Source organism: Herpailurus yagouaroundi, unplaced genomic scaffold, assembly GCF_014898765.1.
Source record: "Herpailurus yagouaroundi ecotype Mexico unplaced genomic scaffold, PumYag 159, whole genome shotgun sequence".
In the NCBI taxonomy this organism is placed as follows: Eukaryota; Metazoa; Chordata; class Mammalia; order Carnivora; family Felidae; genus Herpailurus; species Herpailurus yagouaroundi.
This window is the reverse complement of record NW_024412400.1, coordinates 30,592,881-30,614,941: the sequence shown is the minus strand read 5'-3', so window position 1 is coordinate 30,614,941 and position 22,061 is coordinate 30,592,881. Positions and strand designations below refer to the sequence as shown.

General features: G+C 37.9%; 1 protein-coding gene across 8 annotated transcripts in view; it reads right to left on the bottom strand.

Annotated features, from left to right (window-relative positions):
• CEP63 (centrosomal protein 63) overlaps positions 1-22,061 on the bottom strand; it is a 63,241-nt gene that overhangs the window by 37,147 nt on the left and 4,033 nt on the right. For all 8 annotated transcript variants that reach the window (XM_040480238.1, XM_040480239.1, XM_040480237.1 and 5 more), the window contains 4 exons: positions 16,555-16,623; positions 15,447-15,624; positions 4,286-4,381; positions 3,189-3,311 (listed from right to left, as the gene is read on the bottom strand). In XM_040480238.1, the coding sequence (XP_040336172.1) occupies positions 3,189-3,311; positions 4,286-4,381; positions 15,447-15,624; positions 16,555-16,598 (441 nt within the window). In that variant the 5' untranslated portion in view covers positions 16,599-16,623. The remainder of the gene's footprint in view (positions 1-3,188; positions 3,312-4,285; positions 4,382-15,446; positions 15,625-16,554; positions 16,624-22,061) is intronic.

Here is a 22,061-nt window from a genome sequence, read left to right as displayed (position 1 = left end):
GGAAAAGTAGGTAGAGAAAGGTCAGTTAACAAGGAGCAAGACTGTGTAGGTCATCAGGATCACTTCAGCTTTTGAGAGAAGCTACTAGAAGGTTTTTTGTAGAGGAGAGGACATGATTTGACATAATTACAACAGAATCATTCTGGCTGCTGTGTGGAGAAAAGAGAAGTCGAGGATGACTCCAAGGTTTTAGGCTTGAGAAGTTGAGGAATGGAGTTGCCATTAACTGAAACAGGAATGGTGTTGGTAGATGGGGAAGAGAAAACCAGTATGAAGTGTGACACAGCTTTAGGTATCAAGGTGGAGATGTGAAACAGCTGAAACAGGCAGTTGGAAAAATTATTCTGTAGCAAAAAGGACAGGTCGAGGCTGGATATATAAAAGTGGGAATTATCAACATATATACAGTGCTAAAAACTACAAGACTGGAGGATATCACCAAGGGAGGGAGCATGGATAGAAAAAAGAAGAGGTCCAATGACACTACCCTAGGGTATTCCAATGGTAAAAGGTTGGGGATCAAAAGAGATTGAGAGGACTGGTTAACAAGGTAGGAGAAAGCCCAGGAAAGTATGGCTGTTCTCTAAGTCAAATCAAGGAACTATTTTCAGGTACAAGTCATTGGTGACCTCCAAGTAAATAGCTTCTGCAGAGTTGAGGGGGCAAAAGCCTTATTGAGCGAGTGCAAGAAAAATGGACAATGAGGAATTGGAGACCAGTACAGATGCCTAAAGTAGGTTAGTTATAAAATGAAGGAAAATGGGTGCCTGGGTGGCTCAGTCAGTTAAGCATCTGATTTCAGCTCAGGTCACAGATGATTTCAAAAGTTCGAGCCCCGCGTTGGGCTCTGTGCTTACAGCTCAGAGCCTGAAGCCTGCTTCAGATTCTGTGTCTCCCTCTGTCTCTGCCCCTACCCTGCTTGCCCTCTCTCTCAAAAACAAACATTTTTAAAAAACGAAGAAAAAAATGGGGCAGCATCCAGAGAAAGAGAGGTCAAAAGAGGATTTAAGAGGGGAGAAATCTGGATGGTGTTGGAAATATCCAGTATGAAGGAAGGGAGGATGCAGAAGAGAGAAGAATCGCTGGAGCCATGTCTTGGGTAAGGATCGGGGAGAGTATGGGCAGTTCCACCAGCAAGAAGGCAAAGTATATGGGCACAGATGCAAATAGGTGGGAAGATATAGTGTCAGAAGTCTGTGAAAATCTCTTCTTATTGCTCCTATTTTCTCAATGAAATGGAAAGCTAGATCATCACCCAAATATAAGAATGTGGAAAAAAGTGTCGAAAGTTTGAGAAAAGAGAAAGTATGAAATAGTCATTATGGAAAGTAGCAGAGTGAAGGGAAATATAGTATGTTTCTGGGTAGCATTGGGACTTATTTGAGGAAGTGACCATGAATTTAAAATGAGGCCAGTCAGCATGATTATGTTTCTCTCCAGCCAAGTAGAGACTGGGCAGAAAGCTGGATTTAACTAGAGTTATGGTTTTGCCAAGCAAATATGATGAAGTAAGAGAGGGACACAGGAGCTGAAGGGGAATATAAGGAATGTTACCATGGAATTGAAGCTGGGTAATGACTGACACATGAACGCATGAGATAGTTATGCAGCAGTGAAAAGGTGGCAGAGTTCAATCACTTGGGGATGGGATCAAGTGACTATTGAGAGTCATGGGACTAGAGGAAGTGAGCTAAAAAGAGAAGGATGGTAGTCAAAGAATGAAATGCTTAAAAATGTGATTCCAGGAGGGTTGCAAGTTTGGTCATGACGATACCTAAGGAACAGTAGCGGGAATGGGTGGATGAGATAAGGAGGAGATCAATATGTCCATGGAGGAAAGAACAACAAGGAATTCAAAGACCAGAGTCATATAAGTATCATCCTTGTAGATACTGAAACCTTTAAGAATTATGGTAAGTGTATTGTTGGAGACAGTGACAGTGTCCTGGAAGCTGAAACCTCTAAGCTAGGGAAATAACCCAAGGATCAGAAGATGACGACTTTGGTTGTATGTATATTGGTAGGGGATACAGGCTGAAGACATGAAGATCAAAGATGGGGTCTTAAGGTAGAAAAGAGAATGGCCAGGAAGTGGTAATGAGGAACAAGAGGAAGATGAGGAGTCTGGGGAGAAAACCTCAGGTATCGCTGAAGATGCCTAGAAAGGAAGCAGCATCTGCATAGTCCTGAGTCTAGGCTCCTCGAATGTATAAAAATATTATGATGTAAAAGAACACTAAATACAGAAATTACAATTCTAAATAGTAATAATGGTATTTGTGGGTGACAGATGCTCTGAGAAAATTGTAACTAATCATAGAGAGATGTTGAACAATACTTCTCAAATTACAAACACCCAGGGGAGCTAGATAAAATGCAGATTCCTAGGCCCCACATCATACTACTGGAGCAGAATCTCTGACAGCCTAAAGAGGACTCTGGTGATTCTTGGTACATTGGAGGACCAATGGCATAGACAGAGGAGGGGAGAGGCAGATACCACGGAAAAGAGTGACAGCCTCATGCTGTTTCTTCCTTCACTCTTGGCAGTGTTAACTCACCACCTCCCTTAGGTCCTCTGGGAATCAACATACACAATAACCAGAGTTACTCTGCCTTAATAAAAAGAAAGTTAGCAAAGAAGGGAGTAAATGGCTTACTACATCTAAATGGGAACTGAGGATAAGCAATCTGATATGCACAGTACTCTGTACAAAAAGCCAAGTACTTTCAACATTTACTAACCCCTATTCTATTAGGTGGTAAATAAGACAAGGACACTGCCCATGGAGGACTGGTAGTGACTGGTGGTCAATGTTTCTCAATATTGGCATTTTGGGGACAGTAACCCTTCCTGTGTAGTGTGGCCCTGGGCATGTTTAGAATCCCTAGTCCCTGTCCCCTAAACACCAGTTTCACTCCCAGTCATTTGGACAACTAAAGTAATGTGTCCGTACATTTCCAAATGCCCTCAAAGGGTGGTAGTGCCCCACTGGAAACTACTGATAGGTAATAACCCCATTAACCACAGAAGACCAGGTGATGACAGGATGTACCTCTGAAATAGCTCCACGCCAGTCCTGGAGACGGCAGAAAACCAGGTTCAGAACTAGTACCATTTCTAGAAAGAGCATCTTCCTACAGGAAGTCTGCCAACCACTATGAAGAAATTATTACCATGAACATACCTCTATTTTTCCAGTTAACCTCTCAATTTCAGATCGATCTTCCCTGTGATTTTTGGTGTTTCCTCTGAAGTCTCTTATATGCTTTTTCTGTAGTCTTTCATAGCTTCTTTTCAGTCTGCCTAACTGTAGACACAGTTATTTCTAGACTTAAAATTTAAGAATTTGTAAACAGTCATGGTGGAACAAATTGGTATTATGAAAGCAAGAGCAGTGCTAAACAGGACTATTGAAAATAGACTGAGCGTGTTAGATTTGCAAATTAAATACAAATGACTCAAACTTGCATATAAAAAATAAACACTAGAACAGAAAGATATTGCATCAAAGAAAAAATCAAGGGAAAAATATTTTTTAAACAAAACTTTAATTTTTATTACAATAGCCTTGCACTTAAGGACCCCATAAACCACACCTATGATAAAAGCAGTAAATAAAAATTCTTTTTTCTTTTCTCTAGACCTGTGGTTCTTGAGTCATTCTCCTGTGGAACACTGATACTCAGTAAGCAGGAGAGGAATGCTTTGGAATTAAATAAAAATAAAAGCAGGTTGTTGTTGTTTTTTCCTAATCTGGAGAATAACATTGAGTTGCTACAATTTTTACTTTTGTTATTTATCCCAAAATGCTTTTGAAAACTTTGGATTCTTCATTATTTAAAATCTAGCTGATTTAACTCAACATTGAGTTAATTAGCAACATTGAGTTGCTACAATTTTTACTTTTCTTATTTATCCCAAAATGCTTTTGAAAACTTTGGATTCTCCATTATTTAAAATCTAGCTGATGTAACTCAAACATTAAAATTTTTTACGTAAGTTCTTGGTATCAATATTTTATAGTATTATACAAAAACGGCTTTATTTCTTTCAGGTACTCAACTGAGAAACACATTTTAGAATCCCTGTTTAGATAGCACCAAACATATAATTAGACAAGACTCTATGCCTGAATTTAAAAACAAAGAAATAAATTTCTAACCCTATACCTCCCAGAGAATATATACACTTCTCGTTTTATAAAGTCCAAACAGGCCCGTTAACAAAATTCTAAGGGTTAAAGAGAGAATTATGCAACATATAATATAATTAAAATCTTACTTCTTCATGTAGTTTCTTTAACTCCTGCTTATAGTCCATGGCCATCTCTTGTTTAACTTTTTCATGTTCTTCTACTTGTTGACGCAACATTACAACCTAGAAGCCAAAGGTGTAGTATTTTTCATTATTGGCATTGAAACAATATCCTTGAAACCTTAAAATAGGAAATAACCTTTGCGCTTACCCGTAAAAACAAGTTCTCAACTGTATATGGTAATACCCCACTTCTCAGGAAATCAAACATCTAATTACTTAAAAATCCATAACGCTGACAAAAAATGGAAAACAGAACCTTTCTAAAATTTCTAGATTTACATGAAAACTTGCTCTGTTTGACTTATTCTCCCCAACATCTTTTATTTTAAAAAAACTCATGAAAAAATTAAGAGATACAAGGTTGTAAAAACCTTGGAAACTAAGAATATTGAACAAAAATCAGTAAGACTTCAAGAAAAAGTTATAGAAATCAAAGTGCAGAATAGTCATGTTAGATGGAAAGACGGTAGGAGGCTTGAACCTGCTTTACCATTTACCCCACTTCAAAGAAATCAGTTCCAGCAACCAGAGTAAGGGCATTATCCCAACCATTTTTCAATGGCTTGATACCAGCCACAGCTAGTTATCAGCCCTCACCTCCATCAATACCCATCAGTCTCTCTCTACATCTCTCCATAACCACTTAGAATTTCATCTATTAATTAGTGAGGAGGGAGAGGGAGAATGGGGAACAGGAGGTAATAATCACAATATAGTAAGTTAAAAAACAAAGTAAACAGGGGCGTCTGGGTGGCTTAGTTGGTTAAGCATCCAACTTCAGCTCAGATCATGTTCTCATGGTTCGTGGGTCTGAGCCCTACACCGGGCTCCATGCTGAAAGCACGGAGCCTGCTTGGGATTCTCTCTCCCTTTCTCTGCCCCTACCCCACTTGTGCTTTTTCTCTCTCTCCCTCTTTCAAAAATAAATAAACATTCAAAAAAAAAAGCAAACAAAACAATTACATCTTAAAAGTTCTCATCACCCATTTATATGTGGAATCTAAAAAACAAAACAAAATAAACAAATTCATAAATATAGAGAACTGGTAGTTGCCAGGTGAGGAAGGCAGGGGGATGGGCAAAATCGGCAAAGGGAATTAAGAGCTACAAACTTACAATTATAAAATAAACCAGAAGGATGAAAAGTACAGCATACAGGATATAGTCAATAATACTATAATAGCTTTGTATGGTGACAGATGGTAACTACACTTATCATGGTGAGCATTTTGTAATGTGTAGATCGTTATGTTGTATACCTACAACTAATATAATATTGTATGTATTAATTTAAAATAAAATAAGATAAAAATACTGATCACCAAATGCCTCAGAGATTCATATCCTAATAGGCAGTATCAATAAAGGAGAAAACAGAGGCATCTAAATCTTTGGGGGAAAAAAGTTCTCATCACAAACACAAAAATTTTGTAAGCACGTATGGTGACACATGTCAGCTAGACTTATCGTGGTGATCACTTCAGAATATATATAACTACTGAATCGTTACATTGTACACCTGAAATCAATATAATGTTTTATCTTAATTAAAAAAAACAGAAACAAAATTCTTTTAAGAACAATTCAATTTTGCTGCATCTTTATAAACACCAAATAATTGAGTTTAATTATTTGTATCCAGTTGGACAATTTGTATCTTTTAATTAGGCCATTTTATGCAATTACATTTAATGGACCTGCAAGGATCCCCCCACTGTCTGAAAGCCTTCCTATGAAACCTGTGTTCACAAGCCAAGATGGCATAAAGCAAAGAAGCAATGATCATAAAAGTAAAAATCCTCTTCAGCTTTTTCAGTTAGCAAAGACAGGTACTAACTTAAGTCTTTTGAAAAGCAGAAGTGGTGTAAGGTGAACCTTCAGATAGCAGGAGAAACCTTAAATCTATCATTTATTAAGTACAATGTGTACTTAATAAGCACTATGATCCTTTTTCTCTCCTTTCCTGCCTTCTTTGGAAATGGTAACTTATGATCATTTCATTATTCTCTCTCTAGTAGCTTGGAAAATATATACTCTATTAATATATCAATATATACTTTTAATAGTTCTCTCGAGATTAAAACATAGGTCTGCAACTTAACAAATCCAGTGTTAGTCATTTTACCAATGCCCAGGCAACCCAAGGACTACAGAAATATTTTAATTCCATTTATCCCCCAACCAGACTTAAATGCCATCATAATTACACATATATGTAAAACTGAAAAGGCTACTGTTGTTACATACAGTCACTGTTCATTTAGATTTACCCACATATTTACTGTTGTCTTTCATTTCTTCCTTATCTGCTCAACTCCAACTGAGATCATTTTCCATCTGCCTGAAGAACATTTAGTATTTCCTTGGCGCTGGTCTGTCAATGACAAATTCTCTCAATTTTTATTGATTTGAAATATCTTTATGTCATCTTCACTCTGGATACAGATTTTGGTTTGGCAAGGGAGAACAGTCATTTCTTTGTAAGGATCACTCTATCGTCTTCCGGCTTTCACTGTTTTAGCTGACAAATCAGCTGTTCAGAGCTGTTTATAATCTTTTTTTCTTGTTAAATAATCTTTCTTTTTTTCTCTGACTGCTTTCAGACTTCCTCTTTGTCTTTAGCTTTCAACATAGGTAAATATTTTTTTACTAACCTTTTTATTATCTTGCTTGAGATTCTCTGACTTCATAAATACATGGCCTTCCTCACATTTGGTTAATTTATCTTCAAATATTGCTTCTGCTCATTCATACTCTTTTCTTCTCCTCCAGGGATTCCAAAAATACTCATATTAAACTTTCTCACTGCATCCTCTTTCTCTTATCTTCCCTCTATATTTTCCATCATTTGCCCGTGCTTTATTCTAAACATTTTCTTCTGTCCTATATCCAAGCTCTCTTAATTATCTCTTAATCTTTAAGGCCTTAATTTATTTTACTTTTCAATATTATAATTTCCCCTCATTTCATTTTTTATATAGTTTTCAATTCTTTCTTGAAGTGCTCAATCTTATCTTTTACCTCCCTGACCATAGTGAACACAGCTATTGCAAAGTTGGAGCATGGTATTTGCCCAATATCTAGATTTGCCATGTATCTGTGTCTATCTTCTGTCGCTTCTGCTTTTTCGCATTTTTGTTGCTTATCTTCTTGTGTGTCAGGGGTCACTTTCTGAGTGGGTATCAGGCAGTGTATTTGCAAAAATTATTTGAAGAAATAATTCAAGCCCCAGAACAGTGGGTTTTTTTTCCCTCTGGAAAAAAATTAAGTTTGCTTCTTCCAGGTTCCTGGAAGGCTTAGAACTCTGGAGATGCCTAGGGACAGAAGCACTCTAGGGTCACCTTAAACTGTTTCAGAGATCTAAATGTCTGTGGCTGAGTGACAATTTCAAGAGGGCCTGTTTTATATCCAGCCCATCCTTCCTCCTAGGGTGCTGCCTTTTGAGGTCCCAACCCACAGTAAGGAGGGGTTCACAGCTGCTTTGGACACCAAATCTTTTATTCTCTTAGCTCCTTGAAGTTATCAAAAACCCCATTCAGTCTCTACCCTCTGAGCTACCTTCTCTAGGTCCAGCTAATAACTGCCCCAACCCTGGGCTCCTGCCTCAACCTCTGGTTTAGCCCAGATCCTGGCCTGGTAAATTCTTCACCGGCTTGTTTAGCACTCTACTTCAAGCAGACTTTTTTTTTTTTTTTTTAATCTAACTTACCTAGTTATTCTCAGTGGGTGGGCTGGTCAAAATTAACCAGTCTATCATTATCAGATGCTAAAGCCTAAAAGATTCATATTTAACTAAAAACATCCAGTATAAAATTTACTTTGAAAGCAGAATTATACAGCTGATAAAACTCTCAATCTGACATAAAAAGAGACTATGGTTATTTTAGACATAGAAGATCTCAAAAGTATGTTCTACCAAAAATGAAGAAATAAACTAATAAAGAATATGACAGAATACAAAGACAAAAAGGAGAAAAGCGTTCCCAAAATGGCAGCTCTCCAGCTAGCCTACAGCGTTGCTTATCCTTATTCGAGAATGACAAGTTCCACTAAAGACATCTTCACAAAAAAGAAAAAAAAAAATAAATTACCTGATACGTCTGAACACACAGAGAAGACTTACACATGGGTCAGAGAGTTTGGGAAGAATCAGGGGTAGGTACATTTTTAAAAAGTAAATGAAAATGAGATAATTATTAATTCCCAGGAAAACAAAAAATTATGTAAGAAATATGCTTACCATTAGACTATCTGTCTCAGATGTGAATAATATCTACCATCTTAATGATGTAAATATGAAATACTGATCTAACCAAAAATTAAGATATACAATCCTGGCAGGATGAGGGGATGGAAATTGTATGTAAAAGAGTAAAACCCTTATATTTCATGGTAACAAGTCATTAGATAAATAGCTAAAACTGAAAATTAAAAAAAAAAAATCAGTATCAAATGTTACTTAGAAACATGGGGACAATACCAAAAGACTTAAAGGCATTGAAATGAGTGCTTCCGAGCAGCCAGAATTCCAGCTTCAGAGGGGTAAGCCAGGTGACTACTGTGTTTTCTTACCAACCTTGCAGAACCATTTTTCTTTTTACTTACTACATGTGGCAAGCATAAATACTAAATGTGAAGAAAAGACTGTTTACTTTTATTTATGTGCCAGGGGTCTTGTTCATAATGGGCACTCAACAATATCTCAATTTCTTAGAGGAAAAAAAGAGGTTAAATGCTGAGAAGGGATGGCATTAGGCAGAGAAATGGGAGCCAAGGTTTGAAACTGTCACTATGGATGACAGAAGAAAAAACTGAAATAACAGATTGTTTTAGATACAATTGGAAGTTTTCAAAGAGATTTCTTAAATAGTAACTCACTCTTCACAACAACCCTGGGACATAAGCATTATGTTCCAATTTTACACATGATTAAACAGGCTCAGAGAAGTTAGAATAGTTGTCCAAGGCCAATCAGCTGGAAAGAGGCACAGCCAGGACTCCAAATTCCTTACTTGTTTGTTTCATTAGGTCAACCTGCACTGCATGGTGTCAGGAGGTAACACTAGCAGAAATGGCCGTTAAAACCAATCCACAGGCCTCGGTGGCTCAGTTGGCTATGCGTCTGACTCGATTTTGGTTTAGGTCATGATCTCATGGTCTGTGGAACTGAGCACCGTGTCAGCCTCTGTGCTGGGATTCTCTCTCTCGTTCTCTCAATCTCTTCTCTCTCCCCTACTCATGCTCTCTCAAAATAAATAAACATTAAAAAAAAAAAAAAGCCTAAAAGAGACTCATTTTAGACCTAAAGACACTGCAGGTTGAAAGTAGCCATCTAGGGGCGCCTGGGTGGCGCAGTTGGTTAAGCATCCGACTTCAGCCAGGTCACGATCTCCCGGTCCATGAGTTCGAGCCCCGCGTCAGGCTCTGGGCTGATGGCTCAGAGCCTGGAGCCTGTTTCCGATTCTGTGTCTCCCTCTCTCTCTGCCCCTCCCCCGTTCATGCTCTGTCTGTCTCTGTCCCAAAAATAAACGTTAAAAAAAAATTAAAAAAAAAAAAAAAAGAAAGTAGCCATCTACCATGCTAATGGATGTCAAAAGAAAGCCAGAGTAGTCATACATATATCAGACAAACTAGATTTTAAAACAAAGATGTAACAGGAGATGAAGAAGGGCATTATATCATAATTAAGGGATCTGTCCACCAAGAAGATCTAACAATTGTAAATATTTATGACTCCAACTTGAAACACCCACATATATAAATCAATTAATCACAAACATAAAGAAACTCGTTGATAATAATACCATAATAGTAGGGGACTTTAACATCCCATTTACAACAATGGGCAGATCATCTAAGCAAAATCAACAAGGAAGCAATGACTTTGAATGACACAACGGATCAGATGGACTTAACAGATATATTCAGATGGCTTCCCAGGGGAATTCTACCAAACATGTAAAGAAGAGTTTTAATACCTATTCTTCTGAAGCTGGTCCAAAAAATAGAAATGGAAGAAAAATTTCCAAACACATTCTATAAGACCAGCATTACCTTGATTCCAAAACCAGACAAAGACCCCACTAAAAAGGAAAATTACAGACCAATTTCCCTGATGAACATGGATGCAAAAACTCTCGACAAGATACTAGCAAACTGGATCCAACAACATATTAAAATCAAGTAGGATTTATCCCTGGGATGCAGGGGTGGTTCAATATCTGCAAATCAATCAACATAATACATCACATTAATAAAAGAAAAAGAACCACATGCTCCTTTCAACAGATGCAGAAAAACCATCTGACAAAATACAGCATCATTTCTTCATAAAAACCCTCAAGAAAGTAGGGATAGAAGGATCATACCTCAAGATCATAAAGGCCATATACAAAAGACCCACAGCTAATATCGTCCTCAGTGGGGAAAAACTAAGAGCTTTCCTCCTAAGGTCAAGAACGTGACAGGGATGTCCACTCTCACCACTGTTGTTCAACACAGTGTTGGAAGTCCTAGCCTCAGCAATTAGACAACAAAAAGAAATAAAAGGCATCCAAGTCAGCAAGGAAGAAGTTAAACTTTCACTCTTCACAGACAATATGATATTCTACATGGAAAATCTGAAAGATTCCACCAAAAAACTGCTAGAACTGATACATGAATTAAGAAAAGTCACAGGATATAAAATCAACATACAGAAATCAGTTACATTTTTATACACCAATAATGAAGCAGCAGAAAAAGAAATCAAGGAATCAATCCCATTTACAATTGCACCAAAAACCATGAAATATCTAGGAACAAACCTAATCAAAGAAGTAAAAGATCTGTACACTGAAAATTATAGAAAGCTTATGAAAGAAATTGAAGAAGAAATAATGGAATGGAAAAACATTCCATGCTCATGGATCAGAAGAACAAATATTGTTAAAATGTCTATATGACCCAAAGCAATCTACACATTCAATGCAACCCCTATCAAAATATCACCAGCATTCTTCACAGAGCTAGAACAATCTAAAATTTGTATGGAACCACAAAAGACCCCAAATAGCCAAAGGCATCACAATTCCAGACTTCAAGCTGTATTACAAAGCTGAAATCATCAAGACAGTATGGGACTGGCACAAAAACAGACACATAGATCAATGGAACAGAATAAACAACCCAGAAATGGACCCACAAATGTATGGCCAACTAATCTTTGACAAAGAAGGAAAGATTATACAATGGAAAAAAGACAATCTCTTCAGCAAATGATGTTGGGAAAACTGGACAGCGACATGCAGAAGAATGAACCTGGACCACCTTCTTATACCATACACAAAAATAAACTCAAAATGGATGAAAGACCTAAATGTGAGACAGGAAACCATCAAAGTCCTAGAGAATAATACAGGCAACAACTTCTTTGATTTCAGCTGTAGCAACTTATTACTACACATGTCTCCAGAGTCAAGGGAAATAAAAGCAAAAATGAACTATTGGGATCTGATCAAGATAAAAAGCTTCTGCACAGCAAAGGAAACAATCAACAAAACTAAAAGGCAACAGATGGAATGGGAGAAGATATTTGCAAATGACAAATCTAATAAAGGGTTATTATCTAAAATCTATAAAGAACTTATCAAACTCAACACCCAAAAATCAAATAATCCAGTCAAGAAATGGGCAGAAGACATGAACAGATACTTTTCCAAAGACATCCAGATGGCTAACAGAGACATGAAAAGATGCTCAACATCACTCATCATCAGGGAAATACAAATCAAAACCACGATGAGACACCACCTTACACCTGTCAGAATGGCTAAAAATAACAACTCAGGAAACAACAGGTGTTGGCAAGGATGCAGAGAAAGGGGAACACTTTTGCACTGCTGGTGAGAATGCAAACTGGTGCTGCCACTCTGGAAAACAGTACGGAGGTTCCTCAAAAAATTAAACATAGAGCTACCCTACAACCCAGCAATTACAATAGGCATTTATCCAAACGATAAAAAAATGGTGATTTGACAGGGCACATGCACCCTGATGTTTACAGCAGTATTACCAACAATAGCCAAATTATGGAAAGAACCCAAATGTCCATCGACTAATGAATAAATAAAGAAGATGTGGTTTATATATACAATGGAATACTACTCGGCAATGAGAAAGAATGAAATCCTACCATTTGCAGCAACATGGATGGAACTGGAGGGTATTACGCTGAGTGAAATAAGTCAGTCAGAGAGACAGATATCATATGTTTTCACTCATATGTGGAACTTGAGAAACTTAACAGAAGACCATGGGGGAAGGGAAGGGGAAAAAATAGTTACAAACAGAGAGGGAGGGAGGCAAACCATAAGAGACTCTTAACTATAGAGAATTGAGGGTTGCTAGAGGGTTGGTGGGTGGGGGGATATACTAAATGGGTGTTGGGCATTAAGGAAGGCACTTGTTGGGATGAACACTGGATGTTATATGTAAGGGATAAATCACTAAATTCTACTCCTGAAACCATTATTATGCTATATATTAACTAACTTGGATTTAAATAAAATTAAAAACCAAAACCAAAACCAAAACAGCAACCCAATCCCAGGACACCTGGGTGGCTCAGTCAGTTGAGCGTCCAACTCTTGATTTCAGCTCAGGTCATGATTCCAGGTTCATGGGATTGAGCCCCACATCAGGTTCCACACTGAGTGTGGAGTCTGCTTAAGATTCTGTCTCCCTCTGCCCCCTCCCCAGCTTGCCCACACTCTCTCTTAAATAAAAATAAAAATAATAAAAATAAATAAATTAAAAAAAACAAACAACCCAATCCCAACAGTGTAATCAGAAAACACATAAAGCACTCACTTACAAAATGAATTGTTTATACTAGTATTCCTCCAAGTACCACGCATGCACACACAGGCTGGAGCTGGTCACTACAGCAATCCAGCACAAGATAAGGAGCTTGAGGCAGAATGTGAAGCAATTATGTCACCAAACACACTGTTTAGTGTAACTCGCATTTTTTATGTAGCGAAACGTTCTAAGAAGTAAATGATGCAACGTGCTGATGTCCATTCTGGTGAAAGTTTTGTATCTCAACACGCACCTGTCATTTGGGTAGCACTTGTTCACACCATAGGGCTGCTTCTAAGCCTGTAACTTTCAAACAAATAAGAATGACAAAAACTTAAAGTCCTATTTTCTAACTCTTATATCAAAGCAGATTATAAACACGTTAATACCAACACAATTTCACAGACGAACTCTATGGGATAGATTCTCATTACTAGAATTTGGTAAAAGCACTTTACTTCTAGAAACTTAATCAACTTTCAGCAGCCCAATCAATGAAGCAGTAAATTGACCAGACAGCTACAATTCTAAATTTCTTTTATGTCCCCAGGCCAGAATTGTAATCTTCAAATCCTTACCATGGAACCTATCCATTCAATCCCTTTAATTTCTTTTTGAGGTACTAAGTAACGGCAATAATGCCCTTGACATCAAAACTAAGCTACAGGAATAAGTTTAAACAGCCTCAGAGTGACTAAATATTCTCAAAATCACACACACAGGAATTTCTTTAATGGGTTTCTCACAAAATAAATGACTTAGATACCTATGTGTACATACGGTGATTTTCTTAGCTAGGAAACCACAATCAATTTAACTTACTAAACAAAACTACTTTTGTTTTGCCCTAGGAGAAATAAAGACGTGGTAGCTAAAGTAGCTTACCAGACAAGGAGCATTGACCCTACCTAAATTACAGTGTTTAAAAAAATCAAATACAATTACCATCCCATATACTTTTTCACCACCTTCTACGTGTTTGCATTAAGTGTAATTTTAAAATACATTCTCAAAGTTCTACCAAATTTTAAAATACATTCCAGCTTAGCAAATGGCTTTCACAGAAAACTGAATTTGACATGGCCAATATTACTCTGTACCGCTCTGACCCAAAGTGCAAATGGCCAACCACTGACAGACTCCCTTGACAAGCATAAACCACTTTATATCAAGCCTAATTCTTTCCTTGTTACGTGAAACATTTCTAAAATACTTTTGATAATTGTCATCAAAAGAATCATAATCTTGGAGCACCTGGGTGGCTCAGGTGGTTGAGCATCCAACTCTGGACTTCAGCTCAGGTTGCAATCTTGCAGTTCATGGGGGTGAGCCCCACACTGGGGGTCTGTGCTGACAGCATGGAGCCTGCTTGGGATTCTCTCTCCCCCATTCTCTCTGCTCCTTCCCCACTCACATGCATGCTCTCTCTCTCTCTCTCTCTCTCTCAAAATAAATAAACAAACATTAAAAAAAAAAAAAAAAAGCATCACAATCTCAGTGTATACCCTCACGGGAGTGTTCCTGAATAAACTGAGTAACAGCACTCATACATGGGTGATCCTGCTGGTGGGAAAATTCATCAGAGTCAGGGTTGGGGCCAGGCCCTTCCTACAACTTTTGCAATCCTTCTCAGATTGACACTCATGCGAGACATTATAGGCATTTCTTGGGCCTAGAAGTGCTTTCTGCTTCCTTTCTAATATTTAATGTTCTTCTTTTTACTGTACCAGCTAAACTATGGAAGTCAATCAACAAACATTATAAAACTTTCCCCCCAAATCACCAATAACTAGTGGTGGTGGGATTGCAAGGAATTTTTATTTTCCTCTTTCCTTTCTTTTCCCCTAATTTTCAACAAGGGCAGAGAAAAAAAAAACTTTAAGTTTTTCTGGATTTTTCAAATGGAACCCAGAGAGGCAAATTATTGAATTCTGGGCTTAACTTTTTTACACTAGTCATACAATGAGGCCAAAAACAACGTTCGCTAAACTCGGTGAATGATAATACAAACATGTAATAGGATGACAGTTATACAAAGATCGTGTAACATCCTTTGCACATTCTTTAAGAGGTTATATGCTCTATGTGACCAAAGTAACATGATCCTTGAAATAAATATTAATATTCTTACATGTTTTCACAATGAATTTTTCTTCTAAAAGAAACCACTGAAGTAATACAGAAACAACACACAAATGCTTTCTTCAACAAATATTTTAGAAATATATTTAATACAAAAGCCAAGGTCAAAATATCAAAAAGAGGAGTGAATCAACGGCTTTACCTCATTGTGTTTCATGTCCAACTGACTCCTAAGAGCCTTCAGTTCTTGTTCACGGATGCCCAAGCAAGTTTCAAGAGCATGTGTCTGCCCTTCCCATTCAGATTTTTTATGAGCCACCATTATGTCAATCTGTTTCATGAGCTCTTGTAGTTCTGCTTCACAGGATGTCAAAAATCCCCTGTAAATAAGATCATATGCCCATGACTTATCCTTCGCGTGTAAAAACGTAGCAGACATAAACCCACCTGAGGTGGAACAGTGTCAGTAAAGAAATTATTAGAAGCAAAGAAAAGGACTTTCGAGCTTTTCCTTTTAATGTTCATATTAAGATGATTACTTACTCCACTGCATGTTCTGTCTTCCTCTCATAGCCAACCCTAAAGCCTAAATCGTTTGTTCAAACACGAGATGATGTTTAAGTCTGGCTTGTGAGCGGGGCTTCCATGACCAACAAGTAGCTCTTCTGTAATGTTTTAGGAGAGCTATCAGGAAGAATCCAGGCGAGCTTGTCACATTCTTAGCTAACCAAAATAAAAAGCCTTGGAAGTGAGTAGGCTAGTGGGAAGGTGATAATACAATTTTAAGAGCTGTTTCAAGAAATTCATCGTTGAGCCAGGTTTATTTCAATGATTTCTTCCCGCCTTATTATTAGAAACCTCCTGCAGCCGGCCTTATTACTGTAAACTTGTTGACATCCTTCACAGTTACAGGAGGTGCCGGATATTACAGAGGCAGAAAAAGAAGTAAACATAGATAGGTGCACTGGGTTCAAACAGGTGTCCAGGAATGGCCACAGACAGCTATCATCACTAAGGCTTAAACACTTTTTTAAGCATTTGTTCTTAGTGTACAAAACTGCTGAACTTCTACGTTTGCTTCTGGGGAGGAGAAAATTTAGAGGGGGATGAAAACAAGTAGCCAGCTTCACTGGCTTCACTACTGAGATGAGGCCAACGCCCCAAAGAGAGATGCCGTCCACAAACATGACACGGATCAACTGGGCTTTTGCTCAGCACTTTTGCTTCTGTAGCCAAAGCACAAAATAGAGGGATAACTTGGATACGCTTTTTAAACTCAGTGAGGAGCTTAAGGTCAAAAGCAATCTTACCCTTCATGTCCCTGATTTTGCATTCCTTCCAACAAAGCCTCCATCGCCAAATCCCCTTTGTCTTGGCAACTGGGAAAGCAAAAACAATCAGTCAGGAGAAAATTCATTTTTCAAGTTCTAACATTCCAACTAATAAACCTAAGAATATGAAAGAAAACATACAATAACAAATAACAATGAGAAAATGCAGCCACTTCTTAGGATGGGTGTAGAAGCAGTCCAGGAATATCCCTTCAAGAAATATTAGGACCAAATACATTTCAGACTACGAGAAAATGACTTACAATGATCTGAATGCTACTGACAGTCTTCCCACATGATAGAAATCATACCTTATTGTTGTATTCCTGTGAACCAGCTCTGTGCCCCAGAAGGACACTAACAACAAAGACCCTCACAAAATGAGAGGAAGTAATCAGGGGTCACACACATCAGAGGAAAAGTATACCTTTATTTTTTTAAAAAAAGAGATATTATAAAAAGGTGATATTGGCGTACCTGGGTGGCTCAGCCAGTTAAGCATCTGACTCTCGGTTTCAGCTCAGGTCATGATCTCGGGGTTTGTGAATTTGAGCCCTGCATCAGGTACTGAGCTGACAGTACAGAGCCTGCTTGGGATTCTCCCTCTCTCTCTCTCTCCTTCCCTCTCTAGCCCTCCTTTTATGCAGGCACACTCTCTCTCTCTCAAAATAAATGAAAAGACTTAAAGAAAAAGAAACAGAGGTAAAGATCGCTGCCCTTTAAAAAAGAGAGAGACTGATACTATAAAAAGGTTAAATGCCCTGAGCTTGAACTTCTTGGTCCATCACGAGAGATCCTACCCACCCTTGAAATGGCAGGCCTGTGAGGCTTCCCAGAACACCTTCCCTTCCCTCAAAAGGCAGCCCCACGGGTCCTCCCTCCTCTGTGCTTCCCCCACTGCAAGTCCTTAAGGGCTCTTTCACAGGAGTTACACTACACAGGGAATGAGATTTTTGCACACTTTTTCCTTACTATTTAACCCTTAAGGGCAGAAAATGAATTTTATTCACCTCTGCAGCTCCAGAGCTTAGTGTAGCATTTCAGATGGCAAATGCTAGATGCTTTTGGCTGAACTTATCACAACTCTCCTCCCTTTTCCCTATCCCTCTGTGCAACCTGGTCATAGCTGGAGAACTGCAGAGGAGAGTCTAGCAGAGAAGAACGGAAGGAGACAGAACAGACTGCCATAGAAAGGTAAAGATGCACCATAAAGAAAGAAAGGTGAGAAGGACAGGGGAAAGATTACCCTTAAATTTGGAAGTGCCTGCCAATAAGAAGTACCTGTTGTAGGTTTCTTCACCTCTACAAAACTATTAACCAATGTCAAACCACTTCTCATTCCTGAGGAACTACTTTTCTTCCTTAACCCTTCAAAGGCTCAACCCTGAATTAGTCTTTACGGAATTCTCAAAGGCTGTGGTGGGAGGTTCTGCCCCTTTGTACTAACGCCTCATCTATTATAAAGACAAGAGAAGGGGATTCCTTCATTTAACACAGAATTCAGTGTTGTACTAACCACAGGTACATAATGATGAAAGAAATGGTCCTTTTCAAGGAATTAATAGTCCAGTTTGAGAAAGAAAAAATTAAACCCAAAATGATCCCCCCGTGTGACAAATGTACCGACAGAGGCGAAAACAGGGTGTCCTGGAGACACAGAGAGGAATGAAAGATTGGAAAATACAACTACTGCATGTTATTTGCATTTATTTCTAAAGTTACTAACAGGAGTATTAAACTAACTATTTGTGCACAAATATGGCAGAGAGGGTTTTTCTCCAGTTGGTTTTCCCATTATATTACACCAACATTAAATAAAATAAAAACCTAAAGAAAAAGAATGTCATGTTCTAATCCACTTTCTTTCAAACCATCATATGGTTAATTACAGTATAACTACATTCCATGTTTTATTCCCCTCTGGGGAGCTGAGAGGCAGTGCATAGTTCACATAGCACCATGTAGATGAAAACCCAAGATATAGCCCTGCTCTGTAACTAGGCAGCTTTGTGTCCTTGGACTTCAGTTTTTGCATCTGTAAAATGAGGGGGTATGAACTATCATCTCCAAGGTTTCATGGGATTCTAATAGCCCATCAAATGTGCACTGTAAGTAGCATGCTCTTGACTACCGTACACGGGTATTTATTAAATCTGTAAGAAAGAGCTATTCCTGGGGAGCCTGGGTGGCTCAGTCAGTTAAGTGTCTGACTTCAACTCAGGTCGTGATCTCACAGTTTGTGAGTTTGAGCCTCGCACTGGGGTCTGTGCTGACTGCTCAGAGCCTGGAGTCTGTTCAGATTCTGTGTTTCCCTCTCTCTACCCCTCCCCTGCTCGCTCATGGGCTCTCTCTCTTTCTCAAAACTAAACATAAAAAAATTAAAAAAAAGGAAAAGAAAGAAAGAGCTATTCCTAAGGACAGTGCTACTACAGTTATTCAAAATTATGATCAGTAAAATTATACTTTTTTAGGTCACAATTCTTAAACATTAATGTATTAGTAATACACATTTACTAATATACATTAACATTTTCTGGATATTATTAATAATTAACAATATTTATAACAGAAGGTAACAGCCATTGAATGCTCAATTGTTCTGTGTTGTATATACAGTCAAATTCATTCTTCACAACGCTCATAAAAGATACTACTACTTTGAGGAAACTGAGGCTATCTTGACTACAGTAAACTACAAATTATAGTCCTAGGATCAAACCTAGGCAGTGTGACTCCCAAGTCCCAACCAATGTGCAGTGTTTATATATTTTACAGTTTCAGATCTAAAAATACCCTCATATCTTCTTTTGCTTTAATAGTGTCTTACTGGCAATAAATGAAACCAAACGAAAAAGTCTGAATACAGGAAAAATGCAAGCTCAACACCATGGACACCAGATGGCAGTAACACAATAATGAAAATAGTCCACATCTGGGAAAACTGCCATTTCAGAAGTAAAAATGGTTTAAGACTAAAACAAAGACATTTCTGTTTTAAAAAAATGGATGATGGTGGAGTGGGGGAACCATCAACCTTCTCTGTGGAAAATAATCTTACTAGTGTGTTTCTTTACCAATACCTTCACCATCTATTTGAATAGCTGCCAAACACCATCAGTTCTCATTCCTTGGGATCAGGTAAACAGCAAGGACCCAGATTTTCTATGGACTTTTCTAATTTGAGTTTCTCATGGCTAGATCACTGATTCCTTGCTAGCCAAACTGAGCTTCATTCAACTCTAGGTACTATGTCACTTTGCTTTCTTCTTTGCCTGTGCCACGTGATAATGATATAAAGTTAGATATCCTTGGTTCATAATATTAAATACCAATTTAATTACTGTTTGATCATCTGCTACTCCTTGCCACTAACATAAAATGCTAAATGTGGTTAAATGGAAACGGTGTAGCTCTACAATGGTCATTTCTGCAGTTAGACCAAGACATCAACAGACATAAGCTATTAATGGTTAACTCTTTTTTTTTTTTTCAACGTTTTTTATTTATTTTTGGGACAGAGAGAGGCAGAGCATGAACAGGGGAGGGGCAGAGAGAGAGGGAGACACAGAATCGGAAACAGGCTCCAGGCTCCGAGCCACCAGCCCAGAGCCTGACGCGGGGCTCGAACTCCCGGACCGCGAGATCGTGACCTGGCTGAAGTCGGACGCTTAACCGACTGCGCCACCCAGGCGCCCCTGGTTAACTCTTTTTAAGTTATTAATTACAACTTTTCTTTGGAATAAAGGCTGTTTTAAAGTGGTGAAATCTAGAATAGGAGAGTTAAAGGAAATGCAGGGTGGGAAACAGAGAAAAGACACTAAAAGTCTTAGGGGAAAAAGAATCCACATAGGATAGCTAATAACAGGCACAGCTTTGAAATTCATTAGTATATTGAAATTTAAGAGCTAGAAAGGATCTGAAGGGCTCTTAACCTCTTCATTTTACAATTCAGGAAAAATATTCAGAGTATATGCCCAAGATCAAATTACTCACAAAATGGGACACAGGAAGAAAATAAAACTCCAGATAGAATTATGAATTGATATGTACTAATAAAAGGGTTATGCCTACCCATCACGTCTCATTTAAAGGAGGGTAACAATGCTCTGTCCCTTACCTGTCTTGGTGTTACTATGATTACAAAGACATATGGTTCTGTCAGATTTACTATGGCTGATAAACTGGCTGTTCCAATAAACAATCAATATAACTTATCATTCCTCAGAAAGGTTCCTACTTAAACTTAAGGGAAAAAACACAAAGTATCAAAGAAATTTTCCAAAATAAAAATGAAATTTTAAAACACTGACCAAACTATCACTCAAAGTCCAGAAAGAATAAGAAGAAAGACCGAGAAATCAGAGTAGATAAAGATACACTTGTACATAGGGAAAATGCCAATAAGCAAAGTCAAAAGATAAATAACAGTATTTGAAAGTTTTATCACAAGGGGTAAATTATCCAATATATAAAAATTTCCTAAAAGTTGAGGGGAAAAAATAATAAATAAATAAATAAATAAAAACCAGACAGGGGAAGGAATCTATAGAAAATGGGCAGAAGATATGAACAAGCAGTTCACACAAAAAGAAATGCAAATGACTTTAAACATATGAAAATATCAGCATTATTTTAAATAGCCAAGATAAGGAAGCAGCCCAAGTGTCCAACAATTGATAAAGAAGATGTTATATGTACACGCAATGGAATATTCAGCCATAAAAAATAATGAAATCTTGCTATTTGCAACAACATGGATGGAGATGGAGAGTATAATGCAAAGCAAAATAAGTCAGAGAAAGATAAATATCATATGATTTCACTCCTATGTTTCAGAAATAAAACAAATGAGCATAGGGATGAGAGAGACAGAGAGAGAGAGAGAGAGAGAGAGAGATAACAAGAAACACTCTTAACTATACAGAACAAACTGATGGTTACCAGAGGGGACATGGGTGGAGGGATGGGTGAAATAGGTGATGGGGATTAAGGAGGGCACTTGCTGTGATGAGCACCAGGTGTTGTATGGAAGTACCGATCACTAAGGTGTACACCTGAAATTAATGTTAACACTGTATGCTAACTGAAATGAAAATAAAAACTTAATTAAGTTAAAACAAAACATGAAAAGATGTCTCACAAGTAAGAGAAATACAAATTTAAAATACAGGAAGTTATATTTAGATTAACAAAAGCTCAAACGTTTAACAATATACTCTGATATGGCTATGGAAAAACAGGCACTCACATACATGGTAGGCAAATTTGGAACACAGAATGGTATAATTTCTGTAGAGATTTTGGCAATACCTAGCAACTGAGAAATATGCGTTTACCCTTTGACCCAACAATGCCACTTCTAGGAAACTATCCCAAAGACACATTGGCAAAAATACAAAGTCACACATGCACAAGGACACACGGTGCAGCACAATGTGCAATAGTAGGACATAGCACAAAAGCCTATCGAGAGAGAGACTAGTTGA